This window comes from Orbicella franksi, chromosome 13, assembly GCF_964199315.1.
Source record: "Orbicella franksi chromosome 13, jaOrbFran1.1, whole genome shotgun sequence".
Lineage (NCBI taxonomy): Eukaryota > Metazoa > Cnidaria > Anthozoa > Scleractinia > Merulinidae > Orbicella > Orbicella franksi.
This window is the reverse complement of record NC_138157.1, coordinates 2,304,986-2,322,458: the sequence shown is the minus strand read 5'-3', so window position 1 is coordinate 2,322,458 and position 17,473 is coordinate 2,304,986. Positions and strand designations below refer to the sequence as shown.

Genomic DNA, 17,473 nt, shown 5'->3' with positions numbered 1-17,473 from the left:
GATGAAAACTATCGAGGAGGTTTGAATCATTTTCTTTGGAATGGCCGTTCTCCCATAGTCACCCATAAAAGATGGGTTGAATTTCTTTCAGTCAATTTTAGTTTTGAAAGGACAACTCTGTTGAATATTTTCTCAATTCCACGGTAGTTCTACCATGGTTTCTAAAACTTAAAAGGTGTTTAGTTTCCCCGGAGGCCATATTTATGTCATGACTAGCGCCTGTCCAATCGACCTTGAATTTCAATATAACTACATTTAAAAGTTCCAGTAGAGTCAACTTTTACCTTATGATCTTGGGTTTCTATTGAAAACCGTCTATTGTGATACCGTCCTGGGAAGTAACATCGCCTTCAATAGAATTCTACCGGTTTTTGTTAATGAATATTTGTCACCTGTTGGGCTAGAATAAACAATCGGACAGAATAAAAATAAGTTAAACAAAGCGGTTTGAAGTGTTAGTTACCCAAGCCCTGATTATTCACACGTTTCAAGACTTAAATAAAATTACTAGCGCGCATCATACTGATAGCAAGACTCGCATTTTTCTTGTTCACTACCGCGCACAAACTATCATAACAATAGTTCCATTGCCGCGCACAAACGTTTTTTAAAATAGCTTTAGCTATTGAGGCGCCATTCTTTGGAACAGCCTTCGTCTCGACTGAACGGGAAGCAGAGTCCCTGAGGCAATTTAAACGCCTACTCAAAGGAGATGTATAAGGAACGGCATTCGTGGAAAGCAGCCTTTTTATTTAATTATTTTTTATTATATTAGACATTAGGCATTAAATATATTCAGTAGTTTTCAGTTTACGAAATTTTCACCGTGCTTAAATAAAGATCGTATATGTATGTATGTAATCGAAAAAAAGGGGGATGCCTTCTACGTCAGCTAGACATAACCTGGAAAAAGGAATTCTGTTCCCAACGAAATTACAAAACATCAATGCGTTGAAACGCAGCAGGAAACATAGTCGTAAACTTGTAAACGTCTTGTTGTTGACTTCCCAGTATTTACATGCATCACATTCGGATTATTTTTTCACCTCATTACCACCGGCAAATGTTATGCAATCAGCGTAAAGAAAAAAGTGTGCTTTCATTTAGCTCAACATCTTCTTTAATCATTATTGAATACGCGAGAATTACAGTACAATCTTTGTAAGTCTGTTCAAATCTCGTTTTAGAAATTGTTACCCATCCAGTCTTTGGTTTTTTTGAAAAAAATTTAGAAAAAAACATATTTGGCCTGATCTCCAGACCAAACATCATTGGTTAAAGCAGAATTGCACAACGGAATGTTTTATGAAAATAGACTGCGTTAATTTGGCTAAACAGCTCTATTTGAGCCCTCCTTGACTCCATAAGTTCTTTGGAAAATTCGACTTCCTCAAAATCCTACACACCTCTACATCGCGCCCTTCGCATTCGGGTTTTGAGTAAGCGGAATTTTTTTCTTTCCGGGCTCTGCTTTCGCAAATTGGCTTGCGGGCAAGTCTATTGCATGGCCTATTGCGCCGCCTCTAAATGTTTAGTTGCAGTTATTTACTCCAAAGCTGGTTAAAAAACCCAGTAAATTGTGTGAGTGTCTCTTCTGGCATCGAGTCCTTCGTTTAATAAAGTTATTTAACACTGCAACTTAGTTTGTTGAACCTTAATATTTAATACATTTACTCCTAGAGGGCATAATTTTGCATCTGTCTGCGGTAAACGTTTAACTAACTAGCAGCAGTCCTAATTGGGAAAGCCTAAAATAGAGATAATTAAGACCCAACAGACAGACGCATATTGCGACAGGTAATCATCTTAAATTTATCTCACTGAATTTTTAATTCAACTGGAAGTTGCCGCATGCAAAACGTCAGGCTGTGATGTACAACCATATTTACAAGATCAAAGAGAAGTAATGTTAGTCATTCTTCATCGGCGTGGATGGGTAATGCCCCGTCCACACTACGCTGGAAGAGTTTGAAAACGGAGCTTTCACTCTGAAAACGCATCAAAAGTTTTCTGTCCACAATACGCTGGAGGAATTTGAAAACGCAGCAATCAACGGTCATTTTGGATTTGTGTTTAAGGAAAACTCGGTCAGTGAACTCAACGCCTTGTTCTTCATTTCCGCCACTCCTTTTAGTTTCGAAACATGTGTTACGACATCCACCATTATATAATATTGCAACTTCATTTTTTATGATTTGGTAGCATCTAAACCTGAAGAAGGCTGGTTTGGCCAGCCGAAATATTGTTTTGAATAAACGACGTTATGTCAGCCTTGCAGTAGTCTTTGACTTCTCATCGTTTTAAAGCAAAGTAAAAACAGTAAAATTTCTCAGAGATCTCTCTCTGTTTTGGGGTTTCTAGTTAAAGATAAATTTTGATGTCACCGCTGACTTTGATCTATACTGAATATAATTTACAAAAAATGGGCATAAATACTAATAAAGCAATATTAATAATTATCGATTCAAAACTGTAAGCATAAGTCTGTTGACGTTTTCAAGCACCTTTTAAACAAAATATAGCATTAGCTTATAGCATTTCCACTAATATGTCCTTATAAGCCTCATGATGACGTCACGGTACATTTCTCTCCTCTCAAAGTTTACTTAGTAACATTCAAATATATAAACGTGCGGTGTTTATTTTCGGAAAGCGCAGCCGTGCTTGTATAACACAACCTTTTTCTCGGTTAGACGAGTTTTTTTGCCTTAAGTTTGTCATTTTAGCTTAAAAAATTCGTCAGTGTTTAGCAAAAACAAAACTGAAGAGAAAAGTTTAGAAATCCACTGGTCTCATTTTCATCTCGGTCTTCTTCAGGGAGTATTCATGTCCCTTCCAGTAGTACCAGATCACGCCAACGCCATAAGCCGAGTGAGAGCCATTATGATACATGCCATTCAGGTTGGAATTGTGACAGTTATTGTACCACCAGGCTCCGTGAAACCTCTTGGCACAGTCGGTGTTATGGTCATCATCATTATCTTGATCTCGAGTTGAAAATGGTTTACCGTTATGATAAGAGAGAGAGTCACCAGCAGTTCCTGAAGCTGATTGGATTAAAAAATAATTAACTATTGTAAGTAAGACAAAGTTAACAATGAAAATAAATTGTCCGAGTGAAAGTTTTTCTCTTGTGTGTTCGGGGAAGTGGGAATGGTAATAACACATTGATCTTTAAAGCTATGATGATCAAGGCGTCCTGAAGAGCAAGACACATTCCTTGATCTCGAGGAACGAAGCAATATTTAACAAATAAAGAAGCCTCGACTGTGCTCTGTTCTGCGGTTGTAAAGCACGCAGGAAGCGGTAGAGCACGAAAGAAGTGTAGGGGAAAACACGAGACGAAGTCGAGTGTTTTTCCCTTCTTCTTGAGTGCTCTATCGCTTCCTAAGTGCTTTACAACAGAACAGAGCACAGTCGAGGCTTCTTTATTTGTTTTATGATAAAGAATCCAATAATTTCCCCACGCATTCGGCTGAATTTTCAAACCAAACTTTATTTTCCAAACGAGTAAAAGTGGCGTCAACCGTGCTCTGTTCTCTGATAAAGCGCGCTAAAATACGACAATCACAATCCTTGTTAGAATTGTTCAAATAATTTGATTGGCTAACGAAGCGACAGCTGTCAATCACAAACTGGACTTCAGCTAAGCTTTCAGGTTCGTGTGGTTTCGAGCGGCTTTCAAGAGAAGAACGATGCCTTCAAAGTTCGCTTTTTAGTTAATTTTCAAATAAGAATCTAAAGGCAGGTTTAAGAGGCCCTGCGCCTAAGAAACGACCGATGATTTCCGGCCAAAAAATAAAATCGGCCGATTTTTATCTCCCAAGTAGAGGTCACCGAATACTATTTAAAAATGAATTTCTTTTGTTTCAGTTTCGCTTTAAACCAAAAATATCGAGCCGCAAACTTTTTCCGTCTGATAGCAGCAAAATCAGGCCGAAAATAAGCCCCCACAAAAAACTGTTCAGAAATTACTATCGCAACGCAAAATAATGAGAAAACTACACAGTGTTGAAGAAAAAGGCCTTTTAATGCAATATCATTCGATAAACATAAAAAAACTGCCGAAGCGATCAAAAAAATAAAGTTTCAAATATTGCATACTTAATTAGATGGAGGTTGGAGCTGATTTTAAAATAATTATTTCTCAAAAGTTCAACGCTTTTGAAAGTAATCACAGTGATGAATTAGACATTGGAGGGATATCCATCACGTTTCTGGAAAAACTTTTTTCGGCCAAAGTATATTGACCTTGTACAAAGCGTTCAAAGTTACCGTGTTTACCGTTATCCTGCTACTTCGGCGAAACACTGCTCTTTTGCCAATACGGCCGTGGATAGCGTGTTAAACGCCACTTTAAACCTTGCTAGGCATTCAAAGACCATCCTAAGTAGAAGGACGTAGAATTAAAAGACAAAGGAAGATGAAAAATACGCAGAAAAAGAAAATAAATCGAAATTACCATCTGCTAACGAAAGTTGAATCTGGAAAATGTCGTGGCGTGACAGCGGCCATTGACGTCATTCGTATAAATAGCGACGGAATCCAAACGAATGCACAAATAGGAAAGCGATTTTTCCCGGCCAGAAAACGTTTGGTGGAACAATGTTATGTTATTTTTCACAAATGATGGTCACTGAAAAAGAAAAACTTCCCCAACCGCCACACCGTTTTGGCCGCAGCGTGATCTGAGTTATGGGGTCACGACTGGATCCCTAGCCGCTGACCGCCCGAAGGACGTTGCAGACTCGTTTTCCCACGCTCTTGCGACTTGACGTGACAAATGACGTCAATGGCCGCTGTCACGCCACGACATTTTCCAGATTCAACTTTCGTTGGGAGATGGTAATTTCGAGTTATTTTCTTTTTCTGCGTATTTTTCATCTTCCTTTCTCTTTCAATTCTACATCCTTCTACTCAGGATGGTCTTTGTATGCCTAGCAAGGTTTAAAGTTGCGTTTACCACGCCATCCACGGCCGTATTGGCAAAAGGGAAGTGTTTCGCCGAAGTAGAAGGATAACGGTAAACACGGTAACTTTGAACGCTTTGTACAAGGTCAATATACTTTGGCCGAAAAATGTTTTTCCAGAAACGTGATGTATATCCCTCCAATGTCTAATTCATCACTGTGATTGCTTTCAAAAACGTTGAACTTTTGAGAAATAATTATTTTAAAATCAGCTCCAACCTCCATCTAATTTAGTATGCAATATTTGAAACTTTATTTTTTTAATCGCTTCGGCAGTTTTTTTATGTTTATCGAATGATATTGCATTAAAAGGCCTTTTTCTTCAACACTGTGTAGTTTTCTCATTATTTTGCGTTGCGATAGTAATTTCTGAACAGTTTTTTTGCGGGGGCTTATTTTCGGCCTGATTTTGCTGCTATCAGACGGAAAAAGTTTGCGGCTCGATATTTTTGGTTTAAAGCGAAACTGAAACAAAAGAAATTCATTTTTAAGTAGTATTCGGTAACCTCTACTTGGGAGATAAAAATCGGCCGATTTTATTTTTTAGCCGGAAATCATCGGTCGTTTCTTAGGCACAGGGCCTCTTAAGGTTTGTAGTCCATAGGAATCCGGCCGTATTGTGGCTCATGAAAACGTGCACTTTTCCGATGGAAATTATGGAACCAGGAGCTCAAAGCTTGCGGATGAAAATGCGAAATGCTGAGTTGAATTTGAAAGGATCTACAGTTATTTAAGCTTACGGCTTGCTGCCGCTTGCAGCAAGATTGCCCGAACTAGCGTAAAGTTAGGCAGAGTAAACTGCTCCCACTGGTTCTATTCCGAACACAAAGGAGAATATCTAGAGCAAACTTTGAGCTGGTCACACGTCGGTTCACTTCGCTGAGAAGACCAGAGAACAAGCGAGCGTTAGTACACTACATGTAAGTGTTGTTTTGAGCAATTGAGCATTTTTACAAAAATAAAGCTTCTCATTATAAACAGAGACAGCTCAATTGTTGTTTTCTGTCGTTGTTTTGTATAATTTCCGCCTTCGTAGGGAATATAATGTCTTTTATCGAAGCACTGGTTAGGTTGAGAGTTTGTTTATTTCGCTACGTGTTTTTTCGGCGGGAATCTAGCAAAACTTGTCATTTTAGTACAGTTTTCACACTACTGTTGCTAACAATGGTCTTCGTGAGCCATATTTACTGTAGACATAGAGCTCTTTTCCATTGCGTTTGTCACAATCACAGGGGATGTTTCATTTAGGTCAAACTTGTCAAAATTCCGAAGCAAAAATTTGAAAGCCAGCTTACTGTCATCAGCCCGTGCTCTGTTCTCTGATAAAGCACGCTGTTTCAGCCAATCAGAGCGCGCGTGATATGGAAACTTTATTATAAATATGAATGTAAATGTAATGTAAGGCTCATTGTATTTAAATAACAGACCGTCGTGTTAAAAAAAAAAAAAAGAAAAAGAAACAACTGAGTAAAAAAAATCAATGTGAATGTCTCATTTTGAAAATTCGAGAACGAGAGATGAGCTTACTAAGATTTTGTTTGTGTGGAAGGTGTTAACTGATTCGCTTCTCAAACTTTCAGCAGTCCTAGCTGTTGTTTTGACCCATCAGATTTTTTTGCGTTTAAATGTGTTTTTAACTGTATCGATATATTTACAAATTCTTGCTACCACAAACATAGTGACAGGAAACGAAGCGAATCACCTGAGTAAGAACCGAGGATCAGCTTGTACTTGTCATTCTCACTCATAACACCAAACTTGTTATACTCGGCATAAGCAGTATTCCCTTCAAAGTCTTCCAAGTCCACACGCAGCATGCTGTTATCATCTGATGTCAGGCGGTGAATTTTGTCCAGTCCGTGCCAAAATTCACCATTCAGATCATCAAAACCAACTTTGTAATCGCTTCAGTCAAGAAAAAAATCAACAGAACCGTCCAGTCTCTTCTGGAATACTGTCCACCCCCCACCGTCTGTTGTTTGGTCACAAAACACATCAAAGGCAGGCAAACTGTCAGGTTTGATGGTGAACACACCGTCTTTTCGTTCACCAGATTTGTAGATTTCATCGCAGTTTCTGTAAGCTGCAGGAAAAAAGAAATGATGAAAATTGCAATATGGAGCGAGTTTGTTCCTGGAAGAAATTTTTTTATTTGCGGAGTCCCCGCAGGCGCCGTTTATGGCGAGGAAAAACGGCACATAAATATGGCGATACGAACTTGCTTTTGTGTAACATCCATATACAATTACGATTTCCATTACGAGTGATACGAGCTTTCGTACGACTACTCATTTATCATATGACTAAATAAAATACGAGGGCACCTGCATTAAGTTGCACAGCACTGTAATCACATAAATTTTTCTGCTTTCAGCCAATCACAGTGAGGTAATTTCCCCGTCATATAATAAAGAGATGATAGTTGGACTGAATAGAGTCCATATTCGAAAGGAAATTGGCTTTCAAAAACTGCAAAATTTTCTGGGTGGCAAAAGCGATACTGATTTCATACATTCTTTGTAAAATTTGGAGTTTTTAAACCCGCGTCGCACACGGAAAGTATTCAATACTTCGGGCTCAAATTCCTTGAGACAGTAAATCATGCTGTGCCCTTTCAGTATTCAGAACAAATGTTTTTGTAGCTCCATCAGAAACTGTATCGCTTATGTAATGAAGCAAATATTATAAATAAAGATTATCCTATCCAAGAGATAGCAGACGTTTTACACTGTTATTACAGCTTGCCCAAGTTTTACACGAAAAGATGAGTCTACCTGAACACAAGCGACCATCTCCAGTAAACCCTTCCTTACAAGTGCAGTTATGTCCGCCAACAGTGTTGGTGCAGTTGGCATTCACGTCGCAGTCGTGGTTGCCGGTGATACATTAATCGACATCTACATTGCAAATGATTAAAAAAGAACTTTTTAACGTTAACCTTTGTCATAAAGTAGATGAAAATGCTGTGATACTCAAAGAAAAGTCCAGAAGTTTACTTCTATTTAAACAGAGAAGAAATCGACGAAATCAAAACCCAAGTCATACTAAAAACAACACAGAAATGGCATGAAAGCTGATTGTGAGTAACCTTCTAAGTCCATGTCACAATAAACCAAAACTGCCGTTCCATTCGCGGTCGGATCCAGCCAGTACTTGCTGCTAATGGTGTCTTTGCCTTCGCTTGCCTTTATTTCCTGACTTGAATGCGCTGGGAGCTCCGGAATAGAACCCAGAGGAACTTTGATCGAAAAAAAAGAAAAGAAAAAAAAATTACAAATTTACTAATTATACTACGTTGGTCTCCATCATAATAAATACAGTGTTTCTGTCAATGGAGACTGATAGCTGCCCACAGAAATCTTGTTTTTAATAAAATGATAAAAACCGGGGAAAATTTCATCATTTCATCGAGATACGCCGATACCGAAATAAAATAAGTAACTACTTTCAGGGAACCATTACCCAGAAACTTCCAGGGATGAAATTTCCGAAAATGTTGCAAATAGGGCCAATTAAAATTTGGCACTCGATACAGATTCTTCTCTCGAGGGAAAAGCCCTCCAGGAGTATTAAAGAGCATTAAATTTTCGGGAAAACAACGTTCTATTAATTTGGGGAAATTTTAGGCATTAATCTTAAATCGTAAGCACAGACAGTTTTAAAACAATGACGGAAACTGGAAGTTTTATCTTCTTCCTTTGGCGATAGCATTGGAATTCCGGTTGATGTACGCCTCTCAAAAACGTCTATGTTTAAGCTTTCTCAATTTTTTTTGCGCATACCCCGGTTGCTCAAGCGTCGTTTGTAAAACCGTGCCGGGTCTGAGCGAAAATGTTCGGGCCTTGCCTCCTTGGTGCGGTTATTCAGTTCGCACGACTTTTCCCCTAAGACCTAGTTATAGCTTTGACAGGTGATTTCTGTTTCACAGCTGATATCACACTCGTGAAGAGCTCTAACGAAGAACTTTTTCAAGATAAATCCCTATAAAGCCATCCCATTTATGCTCCGTTCCTCTCTGCATTGCTTGCCAGCAGATACGCGATCCATAAAGAAGCCGGCGAAGAGAAAAAAGCAGTGAACGGTCCACAGCATTTTCCAGGACTTTCAATTTCTAACTGTGGGGAGATTAACACAAACATGGCATCGTTCAATTAATAGGCTCCGCCAAAAAATCATTGGCTTTATCTGACTTGTCTTGGGTACTTGAAAGTCGGCGTTTTTTAAAGTTCTCTGATGCACTAACCTTTCTGGCTTATGCTTTCTTCTTCCTCGATTTTTAACGGCACCGCGTAATAAAATATAAAATACTATCATACAGCACGAGAATTATAAAGACCTTTTTGCAACATACGTTGTGGATGAGTTAATTTTTGTAAATAGCAGAATTAACAGCTAATATAAACTTACCGAAAGATAGCAGTTGGGCGAGATACTGTAATGGGAGTCTTTCAAAGCTCAGCTTGTTAATGAGCATAAGCAGCTTGCTCACCAGCTGCAGTAAACTATGACGTTGAAATGTAAGTTTATATTTTATTGGAAAGTTAAAGACCTCCGGGCATTGTTTGTAAGAACTACTTAAATTTCCATTATTCAAATTTGAATTAATAGTGAAAAGCTTTCTTATTTTGTAAAACGAGCCGCCTTTTGTGTTCTCCGTTTTGTTTATTTTCCTGTCTGCGTGTGAAATAATTTCAGACAGTGCCTTCGACATCCACTGGTTCTTATGGTTTATTTGCAACATGCGGTGTTCCCGTTGTGGAAAATATTAAGAGTTAAACCAGAAAAAGAATGGTTACACTTTGATAGATCAATACTACCAATCTTTATCAAGTGATGTTACAATAGTGGTTTCACAACAATGCCTACACATTTTTGTTATCTTTGTGACGTAATAGGCTAATATACGAACAGTAAAACCTGCTAACACTTGACTTAACTTAGGACCTTATTACTAAAACAACGACTTGGCGATCCTTACATTTTAACATTGAAATGTGGCACATGTTAAGATAAAACTTTCTGCAAAATTTAAAATATTCTGTCAAGGGGCTCATGTTAAATTTTCGACAATTTTTAAAAGGTGACTGTGAATTCACGAAATGATTTTTTTAACTTTGCAAAGGAGTTTTATCTACAGTGGAGTTGACCGAGTCGCTTTTGAATTATAAGTTTTCAAAGCTAACAGGTGCCTCGTTGCTATGGTAACCTTTATATCTGCCATAAAGATAAATGATTGGGCATTTGTGGGAAAATAATATTCTAACCACCTTGGCAATGCCCTGACAGATGCTTTGCTTGGCATAGACTTATGTGATGAAAAAAACTATCGAGGAAGTTTAAGTCATTTGCTTTGGAATAGCCATTTTCTTATAGTCACCCGTAAAATATGGTTCAGTTAATTTTTGTTTTGGAAGGACAACTCTCAATTTCGGGAAATTTTGACAGCGGTATAAATCATTTATGATCTAACAAATTGGGCGTCATGACACTGGGCTCTAAAGTAAGACTGAAAACCCACTTTCCCAAGTTCGTTTAGCTAAAAAACTTGAGTGTAAATCGAAAAAAAGCGTCTCCGAAAAGAGAAAGTTCTGGCAGTTTTCCTAAAGGCCTGTAAACTCTTTTCGAAGATTCACTGAACCGTCAGGTTAGTTTATACGAGTTCTTGAAAAGCTAGTGGATAAGAAAAAAAAATCGGTTTTCTATTCGTTCCGTGAGGAACGAATGTGTTTCTCACTTTTGACTGGGAGAGGTTAAATTAGAGCAGAAGTCCCTGTTTTGATGAATTTGATGGAATGTTTAACGGATTGCCTAATATTGTCAAGTTCAAGAGATAAATAAATGCTTTACTTTCATGAATAAGTTATAATCTCTTGGTTATGGTGAATCAGGGTTTACTCCTTTCCAGATCGGAATACCATGAGTTGCCCAAACTAATTTGGTTTCTTCGTGGTAAAAAAATAAACAAACTATATCACCGTTGTCATTCAATATTCCCTGAATTCTACCGTGATTCTGCGATGACCTTTTTTAAAACTTACGAGGTGTTTAGTTTCCCTGGAGGTTAAATTGATATCATGACTAGTGCCTGTCCAATCGCAATAAATATTTAACAACTATTCACCGAAGTTGAGGTGAATAGTGGTGGATATTTACCGAACCGCGAAGCGACACTGACTTTAATATTCACCGACACCGAGGTGAATAATTGTTTTAGTATATACCACACAAGCTGAATAAATAGCGGACCAAAACTTTATTTTATGTGTGACAAGCGGTCGGAAATTTAAAAATCTCTCGCGCCGGCTGCTCGGAGGTGAATAGTACTTGCTAATGACCTCTGCGTTAACCAATCAGAGCGCGCGAAAAGCTCTTGTGTGGTATATACTAAAACTGGATTTTGTTAAAACATTTTTGTCAACTATTGTCTTATGATTTCTACGGTTTCTTTTGAAATTAGCTATACAACTCCAGATGAACCTCGATCAACCTTCTTTGACTCCACTAGTTCTTCGTTTTACTCTTCTTTCTCAAAATCTTACGTTCCTCTACATGATACCCTTTGCATTCGGCTTTTGATAGTCGCGGAAATTTTTCTCTTTTCGAGCTGGGCTTTTGCAAATTGTGGGCAAGTCAATCGCACAGCATATTGTTCTACCTGTGAATTTTCTAGTCGCATTTATTTAATCCAAAGCTGTTGGAAGAAAAAGCAGTGTATCGGTGTAAATGTCTCTACTGGCACTGAGTCCTTCGTTAAACAAACATTGTTTAACACTGAAATTTAGTTTGTTGATCCTAGAGGGACATAATTTTGCACCTGTCTGCTGTAAACCTCTATCTAACTAACAGCAATCCTTACTGCGAAAGTCATAAAATACAGATAATCTAAACCCAACAGACACATACCTCGACAGGTAATCTTCTCAAATTTAACTTACTTAATTTTTGATTCATGCGGAAGTTGCTGCATTATGACCAACCATAATTACCATATCAAAGAGAAGTAATGTTAGTCATTCTTCATCATCAGAGAAATCTTTTTAAATGAAATTCGAAAATGGGATTTCTTTCCCTGAGTATCCCGCCGACTGAACACAAAACAATACGTCAAACGTATCCGTGGCCCATAAATCAACTTCCTTCATCAGTAGGCTTTAATAAAAAAAATAAGTCTGATATTCATTGTCATTAAAGAATTGAAATGTTTCGAACAGAAACACAAGACTCTTATAGAAATAAAATTTGCTGGTTCAGCATATACAGTAGTGGTCTGAACGCAGTAGAATGCTGCAAGTTCTCAATTTCTCACGAAATTCCGAGCATAATAATGAAGCTCACGGCACAATTATGAAGCTCACAGCATGAATGGGAACCCTTTGTGCTTAACTATAATTGAACCACTCAGAATGGCAGAGAGTAATTTCATTTATTTTACATGTTTTTAATGGTGGAAACTGCACAAAAAAATTGCAGCCACAAGTTCTTCGATTAAATAAGGCAAACCTGTCTTCGAGTTACACGTGTGAGAATCGATATCAATTAAACGCTTAACGCTTAAGAGTCTATTGACATTTTCAATCACCTTTTTAACTGCGTGATATTAGCAAGAGACCAACAATGTTTCTTGGCATAATCTTATAGCATTCCTGTAGGACTGGGTCGAGCATGGCGAGAGTCCAGACGTGTTCTTGCTAGCTCCGTTATAAAAGTTTGTATATGGCCTTAGTTACATGGCACAGAAGGTAGAAAAGTTTAAACGAAAGACCCATATAGAAAGAACTGGACCGGCTTGGAGAAGTGAGTCAATATCGTCTGAAGAAGATTCTCTTTCCCCGCTGGAAAAGAAAATCAAACCAAAAGACCACACGGAGTCGGAGTCTGGAAGCGAAACCGATGATGTTGTCGCGACGCTTGAGGTGGTTAAAAAAGTTATGCCCAAGATTGAATTGGTTTTAGAGAAACTTGATAAGATGGAAAAGAAACTGGACAATCTTGAAAGCTACGTGAAAGTTGTCGACGGAAAGGTTAATCGACTGCAAAAGAAGGTCGAACGCTTTGAATCGTTTAGCAAAGACGCCGCATCATCATTAAAGGTGTTAGACGAAGGAATGTCTTTTGCGAACTCTGAAATTGAGAGCTTGAAGGAGAAAACGAAGCACTGGGGAAAATCTCTTCAAGAAAAAACGGCGCGGGTGGAGAGGAAGCTTCAGGGAGAGATCGAAACATTGAGGGATGAAAAGCTTTACATGGAAGTGTACCAACGACGAGAAAACCTTCGCTTTTATGGGATCAGAGAAGCATCTGGCACCACAGCGGAGAACGTCAAAGAGGTGTTAATTGCATTTATGCAGAATGAGCTGGACACCAGTGAGGCGGATACCATTGAGTTTCAAAGAATCCATCGCATAGGGAGGCTCAAACTCTCACAAGATAAGCCAAGACCGATCATCGCTCGGTTTCTGCGATATTCTGATAGAGAGTTGGTAATGTCAAGTGCAAAGAAGCTGAAAGGAAAGGGTCTATGATCTTGGAAAATCGGCAGACCTACCAAAAGAAATCGTTTAAGAAAAGCAAAAGAAGATGGGCGATCAGCGTTCTTTAAGCGTTCAGAGCCAGATAAACTGCACATTGAGGCAACCCGAGTTTATTAATTTCACCAAGTTTAAAAATATTTAGTTTTTTCTTCACGAGCATGTAACGGCATACATTATTTTTCGTTTTATTTGCTAAAACGGAGCTGCATGTTTGGATTCCAAAAATATCATACGTGCAAGATTCAGTTCATTAGTAGCACAATTAACAGCCTTCATCGCTGGCTACTGTTTTATTTGTTGTTGTAAGTGTTATGAACTATTATTGTATTTCTTATTTATTTATTTATTTATTTATTTATTTATTTATTTGTTCAGTAAATATGCTTGTAACCGTAATTGTCAATGTAAATAACAAAGAAATAAAAAAAAAATTGTTAATTGTTAAAAGAATTTTAACAATTTTAAAAAATTGTTAAAAGTTCCCGAACCGGTATCTGACAGTTGATGGCTTCGAATCTGTGTGGACTGAGACGTTCAAGTCCTTTGTCCCACGCTCACCACATGCTCTAAATTTCATCTTTCATTACTCCTAATTAGCTTTCTCTACTGGATATTTGCAATAACACAGTTATTAAAGTGGTCAACGACAAATTCATGTAAAATAAGGAAAGGATGAAGTTATCTGAATTAAAATGTTTCCAATATATCATGGTGCACTAGCGTCCAAGAATTACACACTGCAATCCAAAATAGCCACACTTTCTCTTCAATATCCGAGTTCACCTGGCAAAAAAGGAGATTAAACATAAAACGAGCTGTTTTTTCAGCAACAAATTCGAGTCGTGTTTATAAATTCAATAGCAGACAATTCTGCTGTGACCTCTTAAAGCTTGAGTTAATCAGGCTCTTTACTATGTGGTATCAATATTTTAGAAAGAACTAAATTTTTGTTGGCTAGCAAATCTCAAACAAACTTACTGGTTCTGCCGAGGATATTAAAATAGTTAAAGATTCTCTCTGTAAGACACTTTGAAACGTATCGACATGGGTGGAGATTTTATTAACTCTGGACTCAAACCGAAAAAACGAAAATTTTTGGTGCTGGACTTATTGTGGAGGAAACGCGTTTTCATCCATCAGCTGACATTGAACTACTGATGGACACCACTCGTCCAAAAGCTACACATTACAATCGACTTTGGTCGACTTGGAAACAGGAGGAAAAAACTTAACGAAGTTGCTTTTCTTTCATTAGCAAATTTTCAGTCCTTTCATTTCATAAATTTGCCAGAAACCAAGAGGGGCAAGTTGCATATAAATTTCTAACATCAGCAAAAAAATGTTTCATGAACGTGTCACTGCTGATGAGCTTTTGGTGGTACATTTAGACAACATTTCTCAGTCAATAGAGAACTGCGATGGCAATATCTCGTCCACCCGAGCCAAGATGTATGTTTGCAATACTTAACTTGGCCCAAAGTACAAGAGCCACGTACTGTCATACAAAATGGTCTCGCTTTCTCTCCGCCAACACATCTTTTTTAAAACCTGCATGAAAACGAAAACAGGAAGCTTTGATATATTGACTTAATTTGCGTTACGTTTAGGAATCTGGTGAAAAACAATACAGAGCCACCAGTTTGCAGAGACATTTAAAGCATATGTAAATACTTTTCAGTGCTATCCAGGCAGTGTTTGAACGCGCAAAGCAGTATAAAATTATTATTTGTTTTGCTACATGAAGACGGTTCATTTGGTTATTTCTTCATGATGTACTCAACATGGGAATGAAACATTTGATCATTTTCTTTCTCGGACCGAGACTGTAAATGGTATAAAACAGAAGAAATAAGAAAATTACAACCAACTTATCTGAATATTAAATCTTTCCAATGCGTCCGCTTGCACTGAAACAAAGGGTAAAACACCACAATCCAAAATGGTGGCTTTTTCTTTCAACGCAGTCTGTGTTCAACCTCAAAAAAAAGAGGAAACATCAATAAATTAAGTTATTCTCCTTTTATTCAATTAAACAGTCTTAGAGTGGTATAATTTTGCAGTTTTCAGACATGTTGTATTCGCCAGCCTGAAATCAAAAGAGAGAAATGCATTTTATCAGTGGCAACTGGCTTTATTTTCGCTTACAAAATTGACTGCGTACAAACATATTAGTTCTGGGATTCTGTTGGTATGTTTTATCAATGTTTTGATAAATCTTGCTCTGAATAAAACAGTTTACCAGGAAAAAGACGGAACAAATAACAAAACAAAGATGTACTTATCTGAAATCAGACATTTCCTGTAGTCAACTTCCAGGTTGCGCTAGAGCCCAAGAACTGCAAACTGCAATTCAAAAAGGTTTCTTTTACATTTTAATCTATCATTATTACCATACACCAGAACAAAGAAAAATATAAAATTGCAGCAAGGGTCAAACTGAACTAAAACAATACATATCATGATAGCTATCTGAATCAGAATTTCTAAATGACGCTTTGCAACAAGGTCAGATCATCCAAAAAAAGACAAAGTATAACCGAGAACTTACCTGCAATTGGAGTTAGTTGCAAAATGAAGAGGCTGGTAAGGAGAAAAGAAGAAAACGGAGCTCCAAAGCTGAACACGGCTGCTCAAAATGGGTACAATTCCTTTGTGTCAGAAGGAGAGAGGAAGCTGTAAAAAAACATATGTCACCTTTGACTTTAAAGTCTTGTCAGCGGGTCAGTCAGTTCGGAAGTTAGAAAACGGCCATAAAACATCGGGTCAATATCGCCGGCATTAACAAATTCTTAACATTATCTTAGAATTATTGTATTTTGAGTGAGGTAATTTAGTGTTGTCACGAGAATTCAAAGCAGTACGTTCAAATTTGACTCCATTCGTCATGTAATTTCTGATGAAAACATGAGGATCAATAAATAGTAGCCATAATGTAATTGCAACTCAAACCTGCCTTTATGTCTGAAATTCTAACAAATATTTTTATATTATAACTCGCCCGAAAATGTATCAGAAATCAATCCTGAAGTAAAGGTCGAGGATGGTGGCATAACATCCCAACACAGTCGCTCCTAAAGTAAAACCGCGGAAAAACGGCTAAATTAAAGTCCAGCTAAAAACCTCACGACCTCATGTATTTAAACAAACTATTCCTGCATGGGAAAATAGTTTTAAACGCTAAGGGAATACTACTGACGTAATTTTAAAGCTATTGAGACATATTAATTCAAAATCTTTATACCCTTAGCAACTCAGACTGAGGATGAAACAGTTACAAAAACGACGAACGAAGGAGCTAGTAAACAACTTGCTTCTGAAATATGGTATTGGGTAAGAAACTTTCAGTCAAACCTACAGTTTCGATGCGCTTGGCTAAACGAGCTTGGCAACTCGTTATTCAAAAACGTTCAGTTGACACCCTCCCAGTATTCAACAATTTCTTTACTGTGCGCACATAAAAACCTTCTCAACAAAATGGCTGTACTAAACCGCCAAACTGCGTGGCGAAACTAAGCGAAAAGCTAACGAGGACATGAAAAGGGAAAACGAAAACGTGTACTTATCTGCGAAGAGGAGTACATCGACGAAGATGCCGGTTCACCACATGACGGTTTCAAACACTAAAATGAATGGGATGTCCTTTGAGACTTCTGTATATACACGATTAAAATTCATATCACCTGCTAGAAAAGTGTTCCGCTGCGTCAGAATATTTCTTTGAGATTTCTGTACGTCAAACAATAAAGCATACAATAATATCAAAAAAAAAGATCTCGGGTAAAGCACGCACTCATTCGTAATCATGGAATGTTATTTTCTTCTTTTAGAAGGTATAAGTCACTCAAATGAAAATTCGTCTCCATCAAATCTTTATAAGAATGAGTTTACAGAAAAGCTGTCCGTTTTATCGTAAAACTTTTTTCCTGTTATGTTCTCTTTTATCTACTTAAATAAATCAAGTAAGGTTCTACA

At 37.7% G+C, this 17,473-nt stretch overlaps 2 protein-coding genes across 3 annotated transcripts; one reads left to right on the top strand and one right to left on the bottom strand.

Annotated features, from left to right (window-relative positions):
• Positions 1 to 2,360: 2,360 nt before the first annotated feature.
• On the bottom strand, positions 2,361 to 7,136 carry LOC145465759 (techylectin-5B-like). Of its 2 annotated transcripts, none has more exons than XM_081449518.1 (2): positions 6,673 to 7,136; positions 2,361 to 3,047 (listed from the first exon to the last, which is right to left on the bottom strand). In XM_081449518.1, the coding sequence occupies exons 1-2, from the start codon at positions 6,785 to 6,787 to the stop codon at positions 2,776 to 2,778; spliced, it is 387 nt and encodes a 128-aa protein (XP_081305644.1). In that variant the 5' UTR covers positions 6,788 to 7,136; the 3' UTR covers positions 2,361 to 2,775. The 2 variants fall into 2 exon arrangements, with proteins under 2 accessions (XP_081305644.1, XP_081305645.1); XM_081449519.1 differs by having other exon boundaries at positions 2,361 to 3,041.
• A 5,487-nt stretch (positions 7,137 to 12,623) lies between these two features.
• On the top strand, positions 12,624 to 13,709 carry LOC145466412 (uncharacterized). Its single transcript, XM_081450122.1, has one exon. The coding sequence runs from the start codon at positions 12,698 to 12,700 to the stop codon at positions 13,490 to 13,492; it is 795 nt and encodes a 264-aa protein (XP_081306248.1). The 5' UTR covers positions 12,624 to 12,697; the 3' UTR covers positions 13,493 to 13,709.
• The last annotated feature ends 3,764 nt before the right edge of the window (positions 13,710 to 17,473 follow it).